The sequence below is a fragment of the Theropithecus gelada genome, chromosome 16 (assembly GCF_003255815.1).
Source record: "Theropithecus gelada isolate Dixy chromosome 16, Tgel_1.0, whole genome shotgun sequence".
NCBI lineage: Eukaryota > Metazoa > Chordata > Mammalia > Primates > Cercopithecidae > Theropithecus > Theropithecus gelada.
Window position 1 is genome coordinate 49,104,752 of NC_037684.1, and position 20,456 is coordinate 49,125,207.

The window sequence follows — 20,456 nt, forward strand, 5'->3', positions numbered from 1 at the left end:
TCCTCCCTCTACTGACCTACCTGAAGGTGATTCAGGAGAAAGGGACTGTTTTCCCAGGGCTGCAAGACCCCACCCTGACACCTGACACCGGGCAGTGCGTGCAAGGAGCCAGGCAGGGGGAGCTGAGCAGCAGAGACCGCTGTTGGGGAATCATCCAGTGAATTGATGAGTGGGAAACTGTTAATTTCCAATCCAGGCAGTCCATTCAGGGCCTCTTCTTCCCTTTGGCTGATGGTCCCTAGGCCAGGACCAGTGGGCCAGGTGCTAAAATTACCCAAGGTCCTGACAGGACTCTGGCCCCCAGTAATTCTGAAAACCAAGCCACTCCACTTGTCCTGAAGCCCTTAGCCTGTGTCTTCGGGAAGGTGGCTGGAAGACCACTTGTTCATGATGAAGTTGCACGTCAGAGGCCAGGTCCACTCTTGGTGAGGGAACACTTGTTGCCCTTTATTTCTCCCATCTTCCTCTTCACCCCTCCTTTTCCCTATTTTGTAGTTACACTGTGGACCCCTGGTGCTGGGTAAAACAGCCCTGCTTCATCCCCAAACTGATTGCTATGTGGGCCAGATGATTGAAGTTTAAGGGACAAAACAAATTACGTCCCATTTGCAGATTGAAGGTGGTACAATTAGAATATTGGTGGGTAAGCAATTTGACCTTATTTTCCTGAGACATGTCCCTACACAAGATTCACTGGGTCCCCACCTCACGTCACCATACTATGGGTAGGTAGAACGACTGCATAATTTGCCAAATTGGGACAGAGGACAGTAAACAGAGGCACTATTAAATACACTTCAGGCCAGGCCTAGCGGCTCACACCTGTAATCCTAGCACTTTGGGAGCTTGAGTTTGAGACCAACCTGGGCAACATAGGGAGACCCCGTCTCTAAATACACTGGCTGGGCACGGTGGCTCACGCCTGTAACCCCAGCACTTTGGGAGGCCGAGGTGAGCGGATCACGAGGTCAAGAGATCGAGACCTTCCTGGCCAACATGGTGAAACCCCGTCTCTACTAAAAATACAAAAATTAGCTGGGTGTAGTGGTGTTTGCCTGTAGTCCCAGCTACTCGGGATGCTCGGGCAGGAGAATCGCTTGAACCTGGGAGGCGGGGGTTGCAGTGAGCCGAGATCGCGCCACTGTACTCCAGCCTGGCAACAGAGACTCCTCAAAATAAATACACCAACAGGCACAGATTGGCACTGTCCCGGGGAAACTGTCCCTGAGGTCACCTCAATAGGGAGCTTCCTTATTGAATGCGCACATCCCAGCCCCAGCTGAATCAGAAGTGAGTGCTTTGTGGACATTTCCCCAAACTTTTTAAAAGACATTATCATTCGAATGAAAACCATTGACAAAATGAGAAAATCTTAACTTCAAAAATTTTATTTTAGTCTCATCCATCAAGGGCATAGGATACCTGCATCAGCTCCAACTTCTGCTTTTCTCCTTTGCCTCTGCTCCTTTACCCTTACCGAGGGATATGCCATACAGGCAGCTGCCTACAACCAAAAGCTCTCTTTGCCTTCTGGGTTGAGTGCTCAAGCCAAGTGTGGAAAGGCAAGTTGCTACTTCGGCACATTGCAAGCTGCCCAATATAATCCGAGAACCTTCTATGCCAGCCTGCAGACTACGGGAGAAGGTTCACTAGTGTCACTCACTTGGGTTGTCACAGGTAGTAAACAGAAGCTAACTCATCACCATAGCCAGGTTTCTGTACTTGTTTCCAGACACTCCAGAGAACAGCACATTCCAACGTCTGATCTTAATCTCATTCTGAAACACTGTGAGGAATCATTTAAGTGTGCTTGTTCCAGAGCTGATTATGAATCTTCTAGAAAAGCGGGTCACTACATTACGTTCTTTCATAGGAGCTCATTATCACGACCTGAAAGATACCTACTCTACCTTCCCTCTAAAATCTTAAATTTGAAACTAACCCAAACTTTCGAGAAAGCAATTTAATGGGGCAGAACGTTAAGCAGTCGCTAGCTTCAAACAGGAATACTTTCGTAACTGCTGGCTCTCATGCTGTCTCGCTGACATCCACATACTATGCTTTTGTGGCAATCATTGCACAAGAAAACTGACTTCATACTGAAGTTTAAGAGTGAGTTCTACACCTGCGGGCTTCTATGCTATGGAACGGGAGCGGGGGAAAAGCTTCTTGATAGATTGTCTTAACCCACACTGCAAATACTGCAATATTATGGCATCTTAATAAAGCAGAGAGCTGTTCACATGCTTTCTACAGTATCTTTGTAAATAAAAGGTTCCTTTGTCTACCAAGCAACACCTGAAATGAACTAAGCTCAAAACATTAGTATACAAGGACCTAGATAATGGGACATGTGAAAACTTAGCACATTCAATTTAGGTTTTGGACACTTAGTTGGATAAACAAGTTTATTTGTAAATTTAGTCAACATACATAATTGACCTAAAAACTTCAATAAGATAAATTTTAAAACCACTTGGAAGGCCATCTCTATAAAAATGATTTTCCCAGGACAGTAACCAGATGTAACCTAACCCAACACCATCTTAATTGGCAGAGGTTCAGTGGGCTGGAGCTTTATGCTCCTCCCCCACAGCAAGTTTTTATAATACAAATGCCACAAGAAAAAGAACTTCGGTACTGTTTCCTCTTAGCAGAGGAGAAAAACTCAACCTAGTTATGAGACCAACCACACGACACAATGAAAAGCTGCACTAACTAGTTCAGAATATTAGTTAATAGATGATGCTGGTGTGAATAACTTGTATTTTTTTCTAGAGCCCTTATAAATAAAATCCCCCAGTTAGTGTTTGCATTATCAGCTAGAGGGTTAGATAACATGTGGTAGAATGAGGACTTATGCAAGGTATAAATGCGCATAGCATTTTACTACTATGAGAACAAGTGCAGTCAGAAGAAAACCAACTGGACTCTAAATTACACACACCTTAATGACAAGACTCCCCACCACTTGTGAATGTAAAACATTTAATTTAAAAATGTTGACACTACAATATATAAAATAGCTATTATAAATGCACATAGTGTATTCTATAGCTGCCAGGTTTACTTTTTTTTTTTTTTTTTTTTTAAAGGAAACTGTAAGTTACACTGTGGTTAAGACTTGTATCTTCACCCTTGAAAAAGCCCACATTCTATCACAGTGATGTATGGTCAGACTTAACAGCCCCAATTGTTAAACACTTGGATCAAGTCATAACCAGTTTTATTGCAAAAGGACCCTGTACACATTTATCAATTCTAGTACCTTAATAGCTACCCAACAAGTCATTAACATACAGAAACATGCATCATGAGAAGCAAGAAATATCACCCATCCCTTCTGCATATTAGCAACTTGTCACTCCTGAGCAACAGTGCTCACATCACTGAGGTCTGTGAACAGTCACTTTTCGCATTCATCCTGAGTGAAAGATGGAATGACTTAAGTACAAATGCAACATATTATAAACAATTTCTTACAAAAAAAGTCACAAATTAAACCAAAGTATTTTACAGAATTTACTACAAAACGCCATAAAAACTGCCTTCACTTAAGCTCTCTCTCCCCGTATCCGGCGAGCCAACTGGATGTCTTTGGGCATGATGGTGACTCTCTTAGCGTGGATGGCACACAGATTAGTATCTTCGAACAGACCCACCAGGTACGCTTCGCTAGCCTCCTGTTGAGGACAAGAGCCACACTATTAATCCCCCTCGGGGAGCGGAAACCGCCCAGCCCTCCCCCGACTCCAGGCCTTTGTCTTACCTGCAGCGCACCAATGGCCGCGCTCTGAAACCTCAGGTCGGTTTTGAAATCCTGAGCGATCTCCCTCACCAACCTCTGGAAGGGCAGCTTCCGAATGAGCAGCTCGGTCGACTTCTGGTAACGACGAATCTCTCGAAGCGCCACGGTCCCGGGCCTGCAGCGAGCAGGGGAGGGGTGAGCAGACGCCGCCGCACAAAGCCGTCCACCGGCGGGCCATTGTTTCCCCGCCCGGCCTACCTGTAGCGATGAGGCTTCTTCACCCCGCCAGTAGAGGGAGCGCTTTTCCTGGCGGCTTTTGTGGCCAGCTGTTTGCGGGGCGCTTTCCCACCGGTGGATTTACGAGCAGTCTGCTTGGTTCGGGCCATTTTCTTTCACCTAAAACGCCCCGAAGATAAGGCCGCCGCGCTCACCCGGGCCGCACCCCGGGGCTGCGGCGGTACAGGCCCTGGTCCCTCCGCCGGGCCTCCCGCCTCCCCGTGCCCCACCTCGCGGCGGCAGATGGCCGAGGGCCGCCAACCTCCTCCCCCTCCCCTAATGACTCAGGCTGCAAGGAGCGGCAGCCTCCCCCGGGAGGGGGGAGTACAGGGAGGAGTCACTTCCCTTCCTTGACGGGCGGAGGCCCGACTGCCCGGAATCCGGCGTCGGGACCTCTGAATCACCGCCAGGAAAAGGCGGGGACGCGGTTCCGGAACAAAGCCCCAAGGGGAAACCTCCCGACCCCATACCCTACCCGAAACCAGCGGCCCAAGGAGCCCCCGCCGCTCGGCTCCCAACGGCCGCGGCCCGCGGCGGCAACGGTTGGCAGAACCTGCAGCCGCGGGCAACCCCACGAACGCCTACCCAACGCCGAAGTTTTAGGCCACTTCTCCGACCGCCGCGCCGCTTCCGCTGCCCGAGGAACAGCCGCAATCGCCCAGCTAAGAACGGACAGAAGCCCAACGAACGACCAAACCGCTCTGCGCTCCAAGCCCCCTCGACGCCTCCGTTTTTATAGGCACGCTTCACGCTGCGTCTCTGCGTCATAGAACCCTTATTTGCATACACCAACGACTTTTTTTATTGGTGGGTGCTTTCGCCGACGCGCTGACATCCCCCGACACAAAGGCCGTGCTTCGGCACTGTTCCATGATTGGTGCATATCTAGGCCGCTGATTGGCTGTTAAAGTCGCCTAATGATTGGATGGATGCAAAGAGGAATGGACGAATCAGAGTTTAGCACTGAGCGGCCCTTCTGATTGGATAAAATGGAGCTATGTTTGGATCCTTCCCTTGGTTCCAAAGCTCTGCAATAGAAAGTCAATGCAAATGAATTGCATTGGTCTCTATCAGGATGAGCAGGAGTCTAAACTTACAGGCATCAAGCGAATGCTATGCACGCAGAGAGGCTACTTTAACAATTTTTTTGTAAATATTTTCCGATGTAAAATAAAATGTGTTCCCTAGATTACCTTTCATAATATTTTGGTCGTTAAGTGCGTAGTGTGAAAATTAGAATTCAGTAAATCATGTTATATTATCAAGTATTTGAAATATCATGCACATACATTTTTAACCAGAAGCAGGCCCCTTGGTGGGGTGGGAAGGGGTAAATAACAGATACAAATAAACATGTTAATAAATTAGAGGAACTGTTTCATATGTTTTTAAGGTGTCACAAAATATTTTGTGATTTCCATATGATTAAACAAGAAGTAACTTAAGCAACATGTTACTTGAATTATGTACTTCAACTGAATGAAATGACTACAGCCAGAAAGGAAATAGTTCTACTATAGTATTTGCATGTCCATGAAGAATAAACGAAAGATAACTAAACTAAATATGTGCCCTTTTGTTTAATAGCATATCCTGGCAGGTATTACTTCTGAAGAAACATGACAAATGTGTAAATATGCTAATCCCTACCTTTGCCTAAGTAAATGTCTTGGGTAGATTGCAATAGTCAGTTCTTCAGTTGCCTCAAGTATATAAAATACCATAGCAGGCTTAAGGTTAAGACTAGTCGGCCGGGCGCGGTGGCTCAAGCCTGTAATCCCAGCACTTTGGGAGGCCGAGATGGGCGGATCACGAGGTCAGGAGATCGAGACCATCCTGGCTAACCCGGTGAAACCCCGTCTCTACTAAAAAATACAAAAAAAAAAAAAACTAGCCGGGCGAGGTGGCGGGCGCCTGTAGTCCCAGCTACTCGGGAGGCTGAGGCAGGAGAATGGCGTAAACCCGGGAGGCGGAGCTTGCAGTGAGCTGAGATCCGGCCACTGTACTCCAGCCTGGGCGACAGAGCGAGACTCCCTCTCAAAAAAAAAAAAAAAAAAAAAGACTAGCCAAGCAAAGCCCAGAAAATTGAAATACAGCCTTGGGCATTCTACTCCACTCTATAGTTCTGATGCTTGGTTCAACAAATATTCCAAACTACTAAAAGAAAAAGTAGCAGAAACAGGTATATATAGGTTTCAACTAATTTTTTTTTCTTTTTTTTTTTTTTTTGAGACAGAGTCTCTCTGTCGCCCAGGCTGGAGTGCAGTGGCGCAATCTCGGCTCACTGCAAGCTCCACCTCCCGGGTTCACGCCATTCTCCTGCCTCAGCCTCCCGAGCAGCTGGGACTACAGGCACCCGCCACCACGCCCAGCTAATTTTTTGTATTTTTAGTAGAGATGGGGTTTCACCGTTTTAGCCGGGATGGTCTCCATCTCCTGACCTTGTGATCCGCCTTCCTCGGCCTCCCAAAGTGCTGGGATTACAGGCTTCAGCCACCATGCCTGGCTGTGTTTCACGATTTTTCTAGGTTACACAGAATCATGTCATTTCCATGCCTCCGTGTGGAGGGACAGTCATTTTCTTTCCAGCTTTGCTAATTATTAGAAACTAAAGCCACCCGGAGAAAAAAGGTAGGGATTTACATTTATTCATTTAAGTATGATTCGTGGAAATAGGAGGCTGAGTGCGGTGGCTCACGCCTGTAATCCCAGCACTTGGGAGGCTGAGGAGGGCAGATCATGAGGTCAGGAGTTCGAGACCAGCCTGACCGACATAGTGAAATCCCATCTTTACTAAAAATACAAAAATTAGCTGGGCGTTGTGGCATGCACCTGTAATCCCAGCTACTCAAGAGGCTGAGGCAGGAGAATCGCTTGCACCTAGGAGGCAGAGGTTGCAGTGAGCCGAGATCGCACCTCTGCACTCCAGCCTGGGCAACGGAGTGAGACTCCGTTTAAAAAAAAAAAAAGAAAAAGTCTGTCTCTCTTACTTGGTAGTCACACAGGTATGTTTTCCTTTTTCCAAATTGGTACAAGGGAGGAAAAGCAACACAGGAAATGAGGAAGAACCAAAAACCTCTACACAATGAAAAAAATAGCAGAAAAAAAAGAAAACAAACAAAACCCAACAGTGAATGTGATGTAGCCTTGTAGGCTACTGTCCTAGTTCCTCTTCTGTTACCAACTTGCTGAGTAACTTTGTGCAGTTACTTAGCTTCTCTGGGTTTCGGTTTCCTCTTTTGCCAATTAAGCAGTTTGGATGAGATCATCTCCCAATTCTCCCAGTACACACTTATTCTAAAGCTCATGGTATACATCCATTATTTAAAATCTGGTGCTGTGACCTCTATTTCTTCAGCCAGATGACACTTGAGTATTCTGAGGCTAACATAAACCAATTAAGTTGCGTTTAATCATAGGATTAAAGCAATATACTACAACTTGTATTTATCCTTTTGTAATTTTTCATTTTCAAACGCCCCTAGTGGCTAAACGATTTAGCCTATTTAGGAAATACCAGTTTCTCAACTCTGTAATGTGGCTTCTGATGTGAGGGAACTTGGAGCTAAATAAAATATGTGTCACTCAAACGTTAACGATTTTCCATTAGCCCCACCACCCCTCACCCCTAAGGTTATTTGGAATGTGTTTCTTTAATGAGATAATCATTTGCTAATGTAATCCCATCTACGAAAATATAAATCAAAACCAGTGGATTTAAAATAGATTCAATATGAAAAACAAAGTTAAATGTCAACTGTTAAAATATCTATGGAGAACATTCTAAAACTCACAGAAACAAATGCCTAGGTCTGGGGCATCTGGCTTCTTTTACAAAGTGAAGAACTTTGCTTGACTGGTGGGAAGCAGAGATGGGAAAGATAATGTCCCAAGTAAAAAGGCTGACGACCAGAGAAGAAAACTAGAGTGGATAAATACGGGCACGCCCTACTCAAACCCAGGCCTTTCCTCTGGACACTGTGATGCTTCTCAACACTGACAAGTTGCCTGCAATTTGTCAATGTACCTCAGAGACTATTCTAGGCGGAGATTAAATTTGTCCTTGGCCCTTAATGTACTGGAAACAAGTTGGTCAGGCCAGGTGTCAGGCTGAGAAGGCACACAAGTCGTGGAGTTCCAGGTGTCGAGGCTGGTAAAGGTAAATGAAGCGCCTCGGCAAAGGCGCGGGAACTCTCCTCCTTAGCAAAGCTTTCTCAATCCCTCTCAGGTTAGACCCGCCGCAAGGATGAAGGGGTTGCTGTCGGATTGCAGGTGCCTGCAGCACAGGGCCCAGAACTAAGAACCGACAATACAGATTCTTAAGCCCTGCTTGGAGGCACTGCTCTGAGCTGGCATTAGAACCGACCCAAGATGTACTAAGTATAAAGGCAAAGTAGTTATGACACCGTTGGCAGTGAAACTATACTTGGAACTCTTTCGCAGAAGTCGCTAGGGCCTCCCTAGCTCTGGGCCCCTTCTCCTCCAGGCGCTCCAGTTTCATGGAGAGGCTTCCCTTTGAAACTGAAAACGCGCTGGTAAGAAGGATAAACGCGACCGGACTGCAATTCCCAGAAGCCGTCGCAGGCCCTCACCATCCGGGACACTAGCAGCACGGATCCCTGGGTGTTGTGGTCCCGCGCTTTGCCAGCACCCCTCTGCCGACGGTAAAATTCCAGTCGGACATAGAACCACAACTCCCAGCAACCCATGCTGCCGTGTGGGGGGTCTTCACGTTCTCGTGGCGCGGCGCAGGCGTACTGGGTCCTCGGCGCGGACCGCGCAGACTGAATAATAAAAGGGGAGCGGCGAAGAGGCAGGAAGACAAGACCATGTCGAAGGGCCCCGGGCCCGGCGGCTCCGCAGCTTCCTCGGCGCCCCCGGCCGCTACCGCTCAGGTGCTGCAGGCACAGCCCGAGAAACCGCAGCACTACACGTACGTAGAGCCCCCCCCCCGCCGCGCGCGCACGCCTGACGTCAGCGGCCAGCGTGAGTCACGCGCGCAGGGAGAGCGCGAGGCGGCCTCTTCCTCCCCCCCTTCCTCCTCCGGCCCGGCCCAGACCGGTTCCAACCTGCTGGGGCCGGTCCCAACTGCCTCCAACTGCCACCAACCTCTGGTCGGGCTGTGGGGCGGGAAACTCGGTCCCGGCCGCTGAGTGGGGAAGGCGGGAGCTCGGGATGCAGAGTGCACTCTCCCTAGGCCAGGCCTTCGAGGCCTAACTGTTCCTCAGACCATAAAACCACAGTAGTAGGCTCCTTTGGGGGGCAGTGAGAAGTCCAAGACACAACCAAGACGAGTTCCGTGGGGCCCAGCCCCAGAACCCACCTATGAATGATCATTAGCGCGAAATCCTGTCAGGAGATTCCATGCAATTTCCACAGGAAGCCTTTTGTGTCCCTAAGGCTCGTAGATTGTCCACGAGGGCCACCCTTGCTTGAATTCCCAGTCGACTTAGATAAACATGCAAAGATGGAAACGTGTCGGTGCGTGCCCATGACCGTTTCCCTCGCGGGCTGTGCGGAGCCTGAGTTTGGGAGCCCGAAGGTGATGGGTTCCGAGTATGTCTGCAGGCTCAGCAGAAATGTGGCATTAGAGGGACCCCGAAATACCGACACTACAGGGTCCAGCAAGATGGGAAAACCTCTTCCTGGAAGTCTGCATCTGTGTGCTTTTAGGTCGCTGTCTTCATTTCCTTCAAGTCACATTAAGCATTCCCTAGTTAGGTGATGTGGGAGAAAGATGAATAAGGGGCGGTTTCTCGTGTTAAGCAAAATGTTGCTTTCCATTTTCCCTGATGCTCTGAATGCCTCTCATCCCCATGGGCTTCTGAGCGATGTGCATCTTTAAAAGGATCCCCAGCTGCGAGAGGTTTTGGAACCTGGGGGGTTGAACAGCTCTTAAGTTGTTCAGTGAACGAAGAACAGAATCATCTGTTGGAGTAGAAAGAACTCAAACCAGACAGGAGGAACTCTTGCTATATAGAAGACCTTGGGAAACGGTTCTGGGGTTGGGGAACATTGGTTATAGGAAGTGTATGGCTTCTTTGTGGGATTCTATGTTGTTGGCTGGAATCATTTAAGCTTCTTGACTACAGTCTGACTCAGGTTGACCATTCCTTTTCTGATTTGGACATTGCTTTCCTGGTCCTTTCTTACTGGAGATCTTTCGCAGTCTTTCCATTGATTTTGGTGAGATGTTTTTAGCTCAAAGACTACTGATTAGTTGAATGGTGTAGTCTTGATTTTCGAATGTGGAAACTTCACGTAATTGGAACTTCTTTATATTCTCTGGTTGCTCAGATCACTGTTTTTAGTAAAATAAACACATTTTGAGTCATGAGAGTCTTGGTTTCAGCAACTTGTGTTTCTGTGTTGTGTTGTCATTGAGCATACTATGAAATCTGTATTAGAAAGACTTTCTTATTTTGGAATTTACAGGTGAAACTAGTGAACAGCTGAGTAAATGTCAGTGTCTGAGTCTTTGTCTTCTTGATGCTCATTTGTTTAAAACCTGTCTTTCAGGCCGGGTGTGGTAGCTCACACCTGTAATCCCAGCATTTTGGGAGGCCAAGGCAGATCACCTGAGGTCAGGAGTTCGAGACCAGCCTGCCCAATATGGCGAAACCCCATCTCTACTAAAAATACAAAAAATTAGCTGGATGTGCTGGTGGGTACCTGTAATCCCAGCTACTCAGGAGGCTGAGGCAGGAGAATCGCTTGAACTCGGGAGGTGGAGGTGGCAGTGAGCCGAGATCGCACCACTGCACTCCAGCCTAGGTGACAAGAGTGAAACTCCGTCTCAAAAAACAAAAACAAAAAAACCCTGCCTTTCCATTCCTTGTGGGTAAGTACAGAGTAATGGGACCTGGCTCTTGAGGTGTCTTAGGAAATCAGCAGGAGTAGGTAAAATAGCCAGGCTTGATGGGAGGTTGTAGGTGTTCTTATCTCCTTGTCTGTTCGTGTGTATGTGTGTTTTTATATTTTTATTTCCAAAAATCAGAGATAGAAATCAGTGGTCTTTCTTGCTAGACTTACCAGCATTCAGAAGCTGTGATGACTTGTCATACTTCATCCCCTAGTCGTCCTAGGGCTGAGGTGCAGGGAGCATGAGGACACATATGATGGAACCAGCACACTTGCTGACTCTGATTTTTCTTTTTTCTTTTTTTTTTTTTTTTTTTTTTAAGATAGGGTCTCTGTCATCCAGGCTGTAGTGCAGTGTCACAATCTCAGCTCACTGTAGCCTCGACCTGCCTGGTTCAAGTGATCCTCCCACCTCAGCCTCCTGAGTAGCTGGGACTACGGGCACACCTGGATACGTTGTTTTGGTATTTTTTGTAGAGACGTGGTTTTGCCATGTTGCCCAGGCTGGTCTCAGACTCCTGTGATCAAGCAGGTGCAAGCAATCTACTGTTGGGCCTTGGCCTCCCAAAGTGCTGGGAGGCCACCACACCCAGCCTTTTTTTTTTTTTTTTTCCTCTCTTAAAAGAGACATGGGCAGGGTGCTGTTGCTCATGCTTGTAATCCCAGCACTTTGGGAACCTGAAGTGGGTGGATCACTTGAGGTCAGGAGTTTGAGACCAACCTGGCCAACATGGAAACCCCGTCTCTACTAAAAATACGAAAAATTAGGTGGGCCTGGTGGCACACACCTGTAGTCCCAGCTACTCGGGAGGCTGAGACAGGAGAATCGCTTGAACCCAGGAGGCGGAGGTTGCAGTGAGCCGAGATAGTGCCACTGCACTCCAACCTGGGCGACAGAGTAAGACTCTGTCCAAAAAAAAAAAAAAATGAGAGATGTGATCTCACTATGTTACCTAGGCTGGACTTGAACTCCTGGGCTCAAGCAGTCCTGCCTTAGCCTCCTGAGTAGCTGGGACTACAGGCACATACCTCTTTACCTGCTTTCCCCTGCCCCCATAAGGTGAATTCATTTATTGCCCTTGGGAGTTAGGGGACGGGAGCAGTTTGATTTTGATTTTAAATGAAAATTTGAGCTGCTTGGGAGGTAAACAGTGGGTACACATGGACATACAGAGTGGAATAATAATTGATCATTGATAATAATTGATCCCATTTTGAATACAGAGATAGACTCCTTTTGAATATTTGTGTTTTTGCCTGTCAGGTTTTTTTTGTTTTGTTTTGTTTTGTTTTTATTTTGTTTTTTTTTTTTTTTTTGAGACGGAGTCTCGCTCTGTCGCCCAGGCTGGAGTACAGTGGCCGGATCTCAGCTCACTGCAAGCTCCGCCTCCCGGGTTCACGCCATTCTCCTGCCTCAGCCTCCCGAGTAGCTGGGACTACAGGCACCCGCCACCTCGCCCGGTTAGTTTTTTTTTTTTTGTATTTTTCAGTAGAGACGGGGTTTCACCGGGTTAGCCAGGATGGTCTTGATCTCCTGACCTCGTGATCCGCCCATCTCGGCCTCCCAAAGTGCTGGGATTACAGGCTTGAGCCACCGCACCCGGCCTGTTTTTTTTTGGAGACGAAGTCTCACTCTGTTGCCCAAGCTGGAGTGCAGTGGCGTGATCTCAGCTCACTGCAACCTCCACCTCCCGGGTTCAAGCGATTCTCCTGCTTCAGCCTCCTGAGTAGCTGGGACTGCAGGCATATGCCACCATGGCCGGCTAATTTTTGTATTTTTAGTAGAGACGGTTTCATTATGTTGGCCCGGCTGGTCTCGAACTCCTGACCTCGTGATCTGCCCGCCTCGGCCTCTCAAAGTGCTGGGATTACAGGTGTGAGCCCCTGCGCCCAGCCACTTTTATTTTTATTTTTGTCACCCAGGTTGGTTGGACAGAGCAAGAGACAGGATTTTGCTCTGTCACCCAGACTGGTGTACAGTGGCACGGGAAGGCCTGAGTCCTGAGAAGGTGTGAGCCACTTCACCTGGCCTTTCTTATATGTAAATTAATTTTGTATAGTTTTATACCTGATATTTGAAATTATGTAACATGCAGTAGTCTTTGCAATAATCCAGAGACACTTGTGTGATAATTGAGTCTCATTTACCATAACGGCAATCTTGGCAAACACAAGTTGAATACACCAAGCAAAAAATTACTTTCCCATTCGTTTCCCTTTCTTGCCCCTTCAATCTTGTGCTGAAATTGAAGTTCTCAGTTTGAGCCCTCCTTTTCCTAAACCGAGAGGATTATTCATAACATAGTCTGAAGGATAATTTTGTTCATTTTTTTTTTTCTAAACTCTTGAATAGTCTTGCTTTAAGGGAAACTTTGGAATAATCCTTTCAGCAAATTGGTGTAGCAGGCACTTGTGCTGGACTTGAGGAATCCAGTCCTTTTAGAAAACAGTTATGTCAGAAGTTCCTCTATTGTACAGCTCCAAGTATTTGCTTAGCACTTAGTAAAACGATCATGTATATGTATTATTATTCTTCCAAGACAAAAACCATGTGACCTCTTTTTTTTTTTTTTTTCTGAGACCAAGTCTGGAGTGCAGTGGCGCGATCTCAGCTCACTGCAAGCTCTGCCTCCTGGGTTCACGCCATTCTCTCCTGCCTCAGCCTCCTGAATAGCTGGGACTACAGGCACCTGCCACCACGCCCGGCTAATTTTTTGTATTTTTAGTAGAGATGGGGTTTCACTGTGTTAGCCAGGATGGTCTTGATCTCCTTACCTCGTGATCTGCCCACCTCGGCCTCCCAAAGTGCTGGAATTACAGGCATGAACCACCGTGCCTGGCCTGTGACCTCCTTTTACTAGACAGTTTGTCTTTTCTTTTTTTTTTTTTAATTTATTTATTTTTATTTATTTATTTATTTATTTTTCTGAGATGGAGTCTCGCTCCGTTGCCCAGGCTGGAGTGCAGTGGCGCGATCTCAGCTCACTGCAAGCTCCGCCTCCCGGGTTCACGCCATTCCCCTGCCTCAGCCCTCCAAGTAGCTGGGACTACAGGTGCACTCCACCACGCCTGGCTAATTTTTTGTATTTTTAGTGGAGACAAGGTTTCACCGTGTTAGCCAGGATGGTCTCGATCTCCTGACCTCGTGATCCGCCCACCCAGGCCTCCCAAAGTGCTGGGATTACAGGCGTGAGCCACCGCGCCCGGCCGACAGTTTGTCTTTTCATTTGACAAAGAATGAATTTAATTAAGCTTTATTTATAATAACATACTGTCTTGTATATTGGAAGAGTTTTATAAAAACGTTTAAGAATGAGAACTTTTGTAGCAATCACATCTCAAAATGTATCTGCAAGTTTAGCTATCTTTTGGCTTTTTGCTGTATTAACAGTTATACTATTGAAAGTGTATAGCTGAGCATGGCATAGTAGCTCACATCTGTAATCCCAGCACTTTGGGAGGCCGAGGCAGGCAGATCACGAGGTCAGGAGTTCGAGACCAGCCTGGCCAACATGGTAAAACCCCGTCTCTACTAAAAATACAAAAAATAGCTGGGTGTGGTGGCGGGCACCTGTAATCCCAGCTACTGAGGAGGCTGAGGCAGGAGAATCATTTGAGCCTGGGAGGCGGAGGTTGCAGTGAGCCGAGGTCACGCCATTGCATTCCAGCCTGGGTGACAGGACTAGACTCCGTCTCAAACAAAAACATAAAAATAAAATACAAAAATTAGCTGGGTGTGGTGGCGCATGCTGAGGCAGGAGAATTGCTTAAACCCGGGAGGCGGGGGTTGCAGTGAGCTGAGATTGCACCACTGCCCTCCAGCCTGGGCAACAGAGCCAGACTCCATCTAAAAAAAAAAAAAAAAAAATGTATTCTTGAAAGGTCACAGAAAAACTACCATCTTAAATATCCAGCTGGGTGTGGTAGCTATAATCTCAACTTGGGAAACTGAGGCGGGAGGATCACTTGAGCCCAGAAGTTCCGGACCAGCATGGGCAACATAGCAAGACCTCCTCTCTACTAAAAATTAAAAAAATGAGCCAGGTGTGGTGGTGTGCGCCTATGGTCCTGGATACTCAGGAGGCCGAGGTGGGAGGATCCCTGAGCCCAGGAGATTGAGGCTACAGTGAGCCAAGATTATGTTACTGCACTCCAGCCTGGGTGACAAGACCCTATCTGAAAAATAAATCAATAATTGGCTGGGCGTGGTGGCTTACGCCTGTAATCTCAACACTTTGGGAGGCCAAGGTGAATGGATCACTTGAGGTCAGGAGTTCGGGACCAACCTGGCCATCATGGCAAGACTGTATCTCTACTAAAAATGCAAAAATTAGCCGGGCATGGTGGTGTATGCCTGTAATCCCAGCTATTCGGGAGGCTGAGACAGAAGAATCGCTTGAACCCAGGAGGCAGAGGTTGCACTGAGCCAAGATCACGCTACCACACTCCAGCCTGGGCAACAGAGCGAGACTCTGGCTTGAAAAAAATAATAAAATAAAAATAAATAAATAAATATTAAACTCTCCGAGTTTCTGACCTCATTGTTTTCACCCCATGAGAGGAAGTATACCTCAGAGACCAATCATGTCTTCATGCCTTCAACTGCAGTGACTGCAGTCGATTCTCAGACTTCTTAATGCCCTCATGTTAAAGGAAAATGAAATTCTAGTTTAGTGAAGGTTTGCAGGAGTTTTCTGGCCGCTTGGTGATTTCTTATAGGTAGACAGAGAATAAATACTTTATAGCCTCGTCTATCTAGGCATCATTTCAATTTAGGACTGGTTTCCTGGGCATTGAATTAAACAAAGATAATGTAGCAATACTTCCATAGATCTATTTTCGGTTTATGTATTATATAAATGTCATTAACTTCACTTGATTGCATCTGATTGTATTTTGGAAAATCCTGGACATGAATATGTATTTAAGTCATTATTGCAAATTACAATAAAATCGTACAAGAGTTAGTAGAGTACTACTTGTTGCACAACAGAAGTCATTGGAAGCGTTACTAAGCAACCTCAGCGAGAACGAGTTACATTACCAAGAAACACTTCTGGATCTTATTTACTTGTTTATCAAGTAGAACTGATTTTTTGCAGGACAGAAATTAGGAGCTCATTGTAGCCTTCATTTAATCCCACAAAATCCCCATTAACAAGTGTTAAGTGCCCTTGCTAAGGGTAGATTCTTAAGCTTAACACCTAGTTGATATTTGCTGTTATCTAAATTATTAAAGTCAAGATTTGCTTAATGGTTAAGTTTTTTTGTTTTAATCCAGCTATGTTAGATACTAAAGAAGGCTTCCCCACAACCCATATGCATCTGCTTTGACTGGTGGTTTCTATCATCCTACAAAGACTGTGACTTATTGGTGAGGGCAGCTGGACAACTCTGAGAGCAACTTAGAGAAATCCATCTTGGGCACACTCTATAAAGGAGCTCCTTCTCTGCAATAGCACCCCAGATAAGTGCACAAAAGCAAGATACCCTCGTGGACCTACACGTCCTCCCGCTTTTCAACACCCTGATGCCTGCAGGTGAGGTCTCTTTCCTGTGTGTCGTAGAAGCCATGAGCACGCTTAGGTAACTAGAGCCCTGCCACAACCTGAGCAGCACAGCACACATCTGCAGGCTTTCCTGCCAGACCTTTGCCTAAAGGTAATTTTTCTCGTTAGGAGAGACTCCAGGTCAAGAGTGATGACAGTAAGGTTGCATTTAAAGCTGCATTACATTAAATAGTGGACTGGTCTAGTGATTATTTTCCCACACTGGGCAATATTTGCTTAATGATTAAGTTTTTTGTTTTTGTTTTTGTTTTTTTTTAATCCAGCTATGGTTGATACTAAAGGAGGTTTTCCCACTATCCGTATGCATCTTCTATGTTTTGAAATTGCAACTATGGACAGTTATGGCTAATCCTAGTAGATTGTCTTCCCTTCTTTTAACATCTTGGATGAATTTGGGTCACACTAATTGTTATGTGAAGATGGATGTTGAATGTAAGTTTCTCTGCCATTCTTAGCCAATCTATAAAAATTACATTAGCCTAATTGCTAACAATGCCGAGAATTTAGGTGTAGTATCCCTCTGGACAGCAGAGCTGCTGTTTTCTTTTTTTTTTTTTTTTTGAGACGGAGTCTCGCTCTGTCGCCCAGGCTGGAGTACAGTGGCCGGATCTCAGCTCACTGCAAGCTCCGCTTCCCGGGTTTACGCCATTCTCCTGCCTCAGCCTCCCGAGTAGCTGGGACTACAGGCGCCCGCCACCTCGCCCGGCTAGTTTTTTGTATTTTTTAGTAGAGACGGGGTTTCACCGTGTTAGCCAGGATGGTCTCGATCTCCTGACCTCGTGATCCGCCCGTTTCGGCCTCCCAAAGTGCTGGGATTACAGGCTTGAGCCACCGCACCCGGCCAACAAGCAGATTTTTACCAATGCCTTCATAAAATGAATTACGTCTACTGCCTGGGGTGGGTGGGAGGTGGAAGAGAAGTTTGCTCTTACTAAAATGTAATAGAGTCCATTCTTCCGGTATTGTGAATGTTTTAAGGTTTACCTGGGCATTTAAGGACAGGCCATGTGTTTTAGGGATTTAAAATGATGTCAGTGGCTATACTATATTAGTTCAAGTAATCACAACAAACTTTTTATTATTTCTCTATAAAATCCCTCAACTTTCACCCCTTTTTTCTTTGCCAGTGTGTAGAATTTGACAGCAGTATCAAGAGCTGAGGAGAAGGAGAAGATGGAAAGGAGTCTAGCAACTTAAAAATCTCACAGCATTCTCTGTGAGGTGACCTTTTTTCCTGTTGGTGGCTCAATTTCTTTAGGACATAAAGAAGATACTGAGGCCTGTGACAGCCTGTGACAGTATCATCAAGTTGTATCTGAACTTATTGAACTGTTTCCTCCCCTTTCTTATTCTTTATTCACAGTTTACTTTTCATGTGCATAAGTTGACTCATTTGTTTCCTGTTAGCATTTGAAACACCATATAGCCACCATAAGTCCTGACAAAATGACTTTAATGAGGAGGGGGAAGGTCCACGTCCCACCTTCCTATGAAATTTTGGCCTATTCACAAATCTACCCCCACATAAGAGAAGTAGTTATGTTCTGTAAAGAAGAGGTTGATAAAAACCTTTAGCATGGTGTTTTGTGACTTAGAAGTTTTAAGTAGTTGTTCTTATATCTAAGCATTTATTAATTTTGGTAAGAACATTACCATATGTTTCTGATGTCACTTCTACTGTTAAGAGGTGCCAGGCATCTGGCGGCCTGCCACTTCAGGATTTGTGTGAATCGGACGATCTAAATATAGTATAAATTAGAGACCAGTACTTGTATTTCCTGATTAAAAACAAACTAACCTCTGTTTCACTATTGAAGTAAGAGTACTTTACAATGAACACAAAAAATGTATATTAAATATCCAGTAGCGCATGCTAAAGTGAACATTTCTGTTTTTATTTCAGCAACTTATTTTATGGTATTGTAGTTATGGCCTGTGCGAAACTCTCCGACATGTTCTAAACAGCTTTCAGAGAGTCACTGAGGCTTATTTGCTACTACTCTTGTTTTTCCTTTAGCTCAGTTAAGAAATGCTTAGTTAGCCGGGCATGGTGGCTCACGCCTATAATCCCAGCATTTTGGGAGGCTGAGGTAGGTGGATCACCTGAGGTCAGGAGTTTGAGACCAGCCTGGCCAACATAGTGAAACCCTGTCTCTACTAAAAATACAAAAAACTAGCTGGGCGTGGTGACAGGCACCTGTAATCCCAGCTACTAGGGAGACTGAGGCAGGAGAACCACTAGGACCCAGGAGGCGGAGGTTGCAATGAGCCGAGATCACGCCATTGCACTCCAACCTGGGCAACAAGAGCGAAACTCCGTCTCAAAAAAAAAAGAAAGAAAAAAAAGAAAAGAAAAGAAATTAAGCATTTCTTAACAGTCAGCATGGTAGTTAGGAGTACTGACTCCAGGGTCACACCACCTGGATTTGAGGCCCAGCTCTGTCAGTTACTAGCTGTGAGATCTTGGGCAAGTGACTTACCTCTTTGTGTATCAGTTTCCTGAGAATAGGAATATTCCCTGTCTCATGGGGTTGTTATAAGGGTGAAATAAATGAGTTCATATATGTAAAGTGCTTAAAACAGTGCTTGACACTTAGCACAGTGTAGGTACTGTTCACCATTATTTGAACTGGGCTGTAGTCACTGCTTTCAGTTGCATTGCTCCTTGCTTCAACAGCCCTGATTGAATGCCTTCTTTAGTTGCATCCACACTAAAATAGATTCTTCAGTTCCTAGGGCACGCACAGGGCAGCAGCATCTTCAGAGAACAGTTCTCTCTTCCACATCCACTTGAATTCTTATTTCATTCTCCAGTCTTTGTAGCGCCTCCATCATACTGCTTGTATCTTATATGATGGATGTATGTTCTAAACTGACCCACTCAGTTTAGGGCCAAATACTTTGTTGTACAGAAAACTGTACAAAGAACATGTTAGTTTAAACATATTACTAAAGTCATAAAACTGGAGGTTTTCCAGGCTAGCTTTTTCAGGCTAGCTATGTACAGAAAAACTTTGTGGGTTTTTTTTTCTGTTTTATTTTTTTATTTTTTTATTTTTTGGTTTTTGAGATAGGGTCTTGCTCTATTGCCTAGGCTGGAGTACAGTGGCATGATCTCAGCTCACTGCAACCTCCGCCTCCTGGGCTCAAGCGATTGTAGTGTGTCAGCCTCCTGAGTAGCTGGGATTACAGGTACATGCCACCACACCTGGCTAATTTTTGTATTTTTAGTAGAGATGGGGTTTCACCTTGTTGGCCAGGCTGGTCTCACACTCCTGGCCTCAAGCGATCTGCCCGTCTTGGCCTCTCAAAGTGCTGAGATTACAAGTGTGAGCCACCATGCCCGGCCAGAAAAACTTTGAATAAAGTCAAGGTATTATATGATTTGGGGGAGAATGAACGGGGCTTTTTTGTACTCTTGAATATTCTCTAAAATCAGTGATGTGGGCCAGGCGCGGTGGCTCAAGCTTGTAATCCTAGCACTTTGGGAGGCTGAGACGGGCGGACCACGAGGTCAGGAAATCGAGACCATCCTGGCTAACCCGGTGAAACCCCGTCTCTACTAAAAAAAAAATACAAAAAACTAGCAGGGCGAGGTGGCAGGTGCCTGTAGTCCCAGCTTCTCGGGAGGCTGAGGCCGGAGAATGGCATAAACCCGGGAGGCGGAGCTTGCAGTGAGCTGAGATCCGGCCACTGCACTCCAGCCTGGGCAACAGAGCGAGACTCCGTCTCAAAAAAAAAAAAAAAAAAAAAAAAATCAGTGATGTGAGTGACCCTTACATGAACCTTCCTCAGTTTCACCAGCTCTAGGCCCCATAGGGCAAGGGGACAATTATAGAAAGAAGGGACCATGGACACGTAGACTAGTTGCACACCTTCCTGGCTCTTGTTAGTTCTTGGGGCAGGACAGCTCACAGGTGTCAGAATGTTCCAGTGAGCCCCAGTGAAAAGTGGGCTGAAATAATTGCCAGTGATTGGCTCCCCCACTGTAAAACACTGAC

At 46.1% G+C, this 20,456-nt stretch overlaps 2 protein-coding genes across 2 annotated transcripts in view; one reads left to right on the forward strand and one right to left on the reverse strand.

The window, feature by feature from the left end:
• Positions 1–1,372: 1,372 nt before the first annotated feature.
• Positions 1,373–4,889, reverse strand: LOC112609118 (histone H3.3). The gene is made up of 4 exons (XM_025361539.1): positions 4,610–4,889; positions 4,007–4,144; positions 3,770–3,923; positions 1,373–3,683 (listed from the first exon to the last, which is right to left on the reverse strand). Exons 2-4 carry the CDS (start codon positions 4,132–4,134, stop codon positions 3,555–3,557), a joined length of 411 nt encoding a protein of 136 aa, XP_025217324.1. The 5' UTR covers positions 4,135–4,144; positions 4,610–4,889; the 3' UTR covers positions 1,373–3,554.
• A 3,860-nt stretch (positions 4,890–8,749) lies between these two features.
• The window catches only part of UNK (unkempt family zinc finger), a 41,429-nt gene continuing 29,722 nt past the window's right edge, over positions 8,750–20,456 (forward strand). Inside the window, exon 1 of the mRNA XM_025361532.1 lies at positions 8,750–8,957. Within this exon, the coding sequence (XP_025217317.1) occupies positions 8,854–8,957 (104 nt within the window). The 5' untranslated portion in view covers positions 8,750–8,853. The remainder of the gene's footprint in view (positions 8,958–20,456) is intronic.

Excerpts from the sequence above, each read along its gene's own strand:
- LOC112609118 (XM_025361539.1), bottom strand. The coding sequence starts at position 4,134 with ATGGCCCGAACCAAGCAGACTGCTCGTAAATCCACCGGTGGGAAAGCG. Across the intron at positions 3,924-4,006 it reads AAGAAGCCTCATCGCTACAG|GCCCGGGACCGTGGCGCTTC; the intron begins GTAGGCCGGGCG and ends TGCTCGCTGCAG. Across the intron at positions 3,684-3,769 it reads CGGCCATTGGTGCGCTGCAG|GAGGCTAGCGAAGCGTACCT; the intron begins GTAAGACAAAGG and ends TGTCCTCAACAG.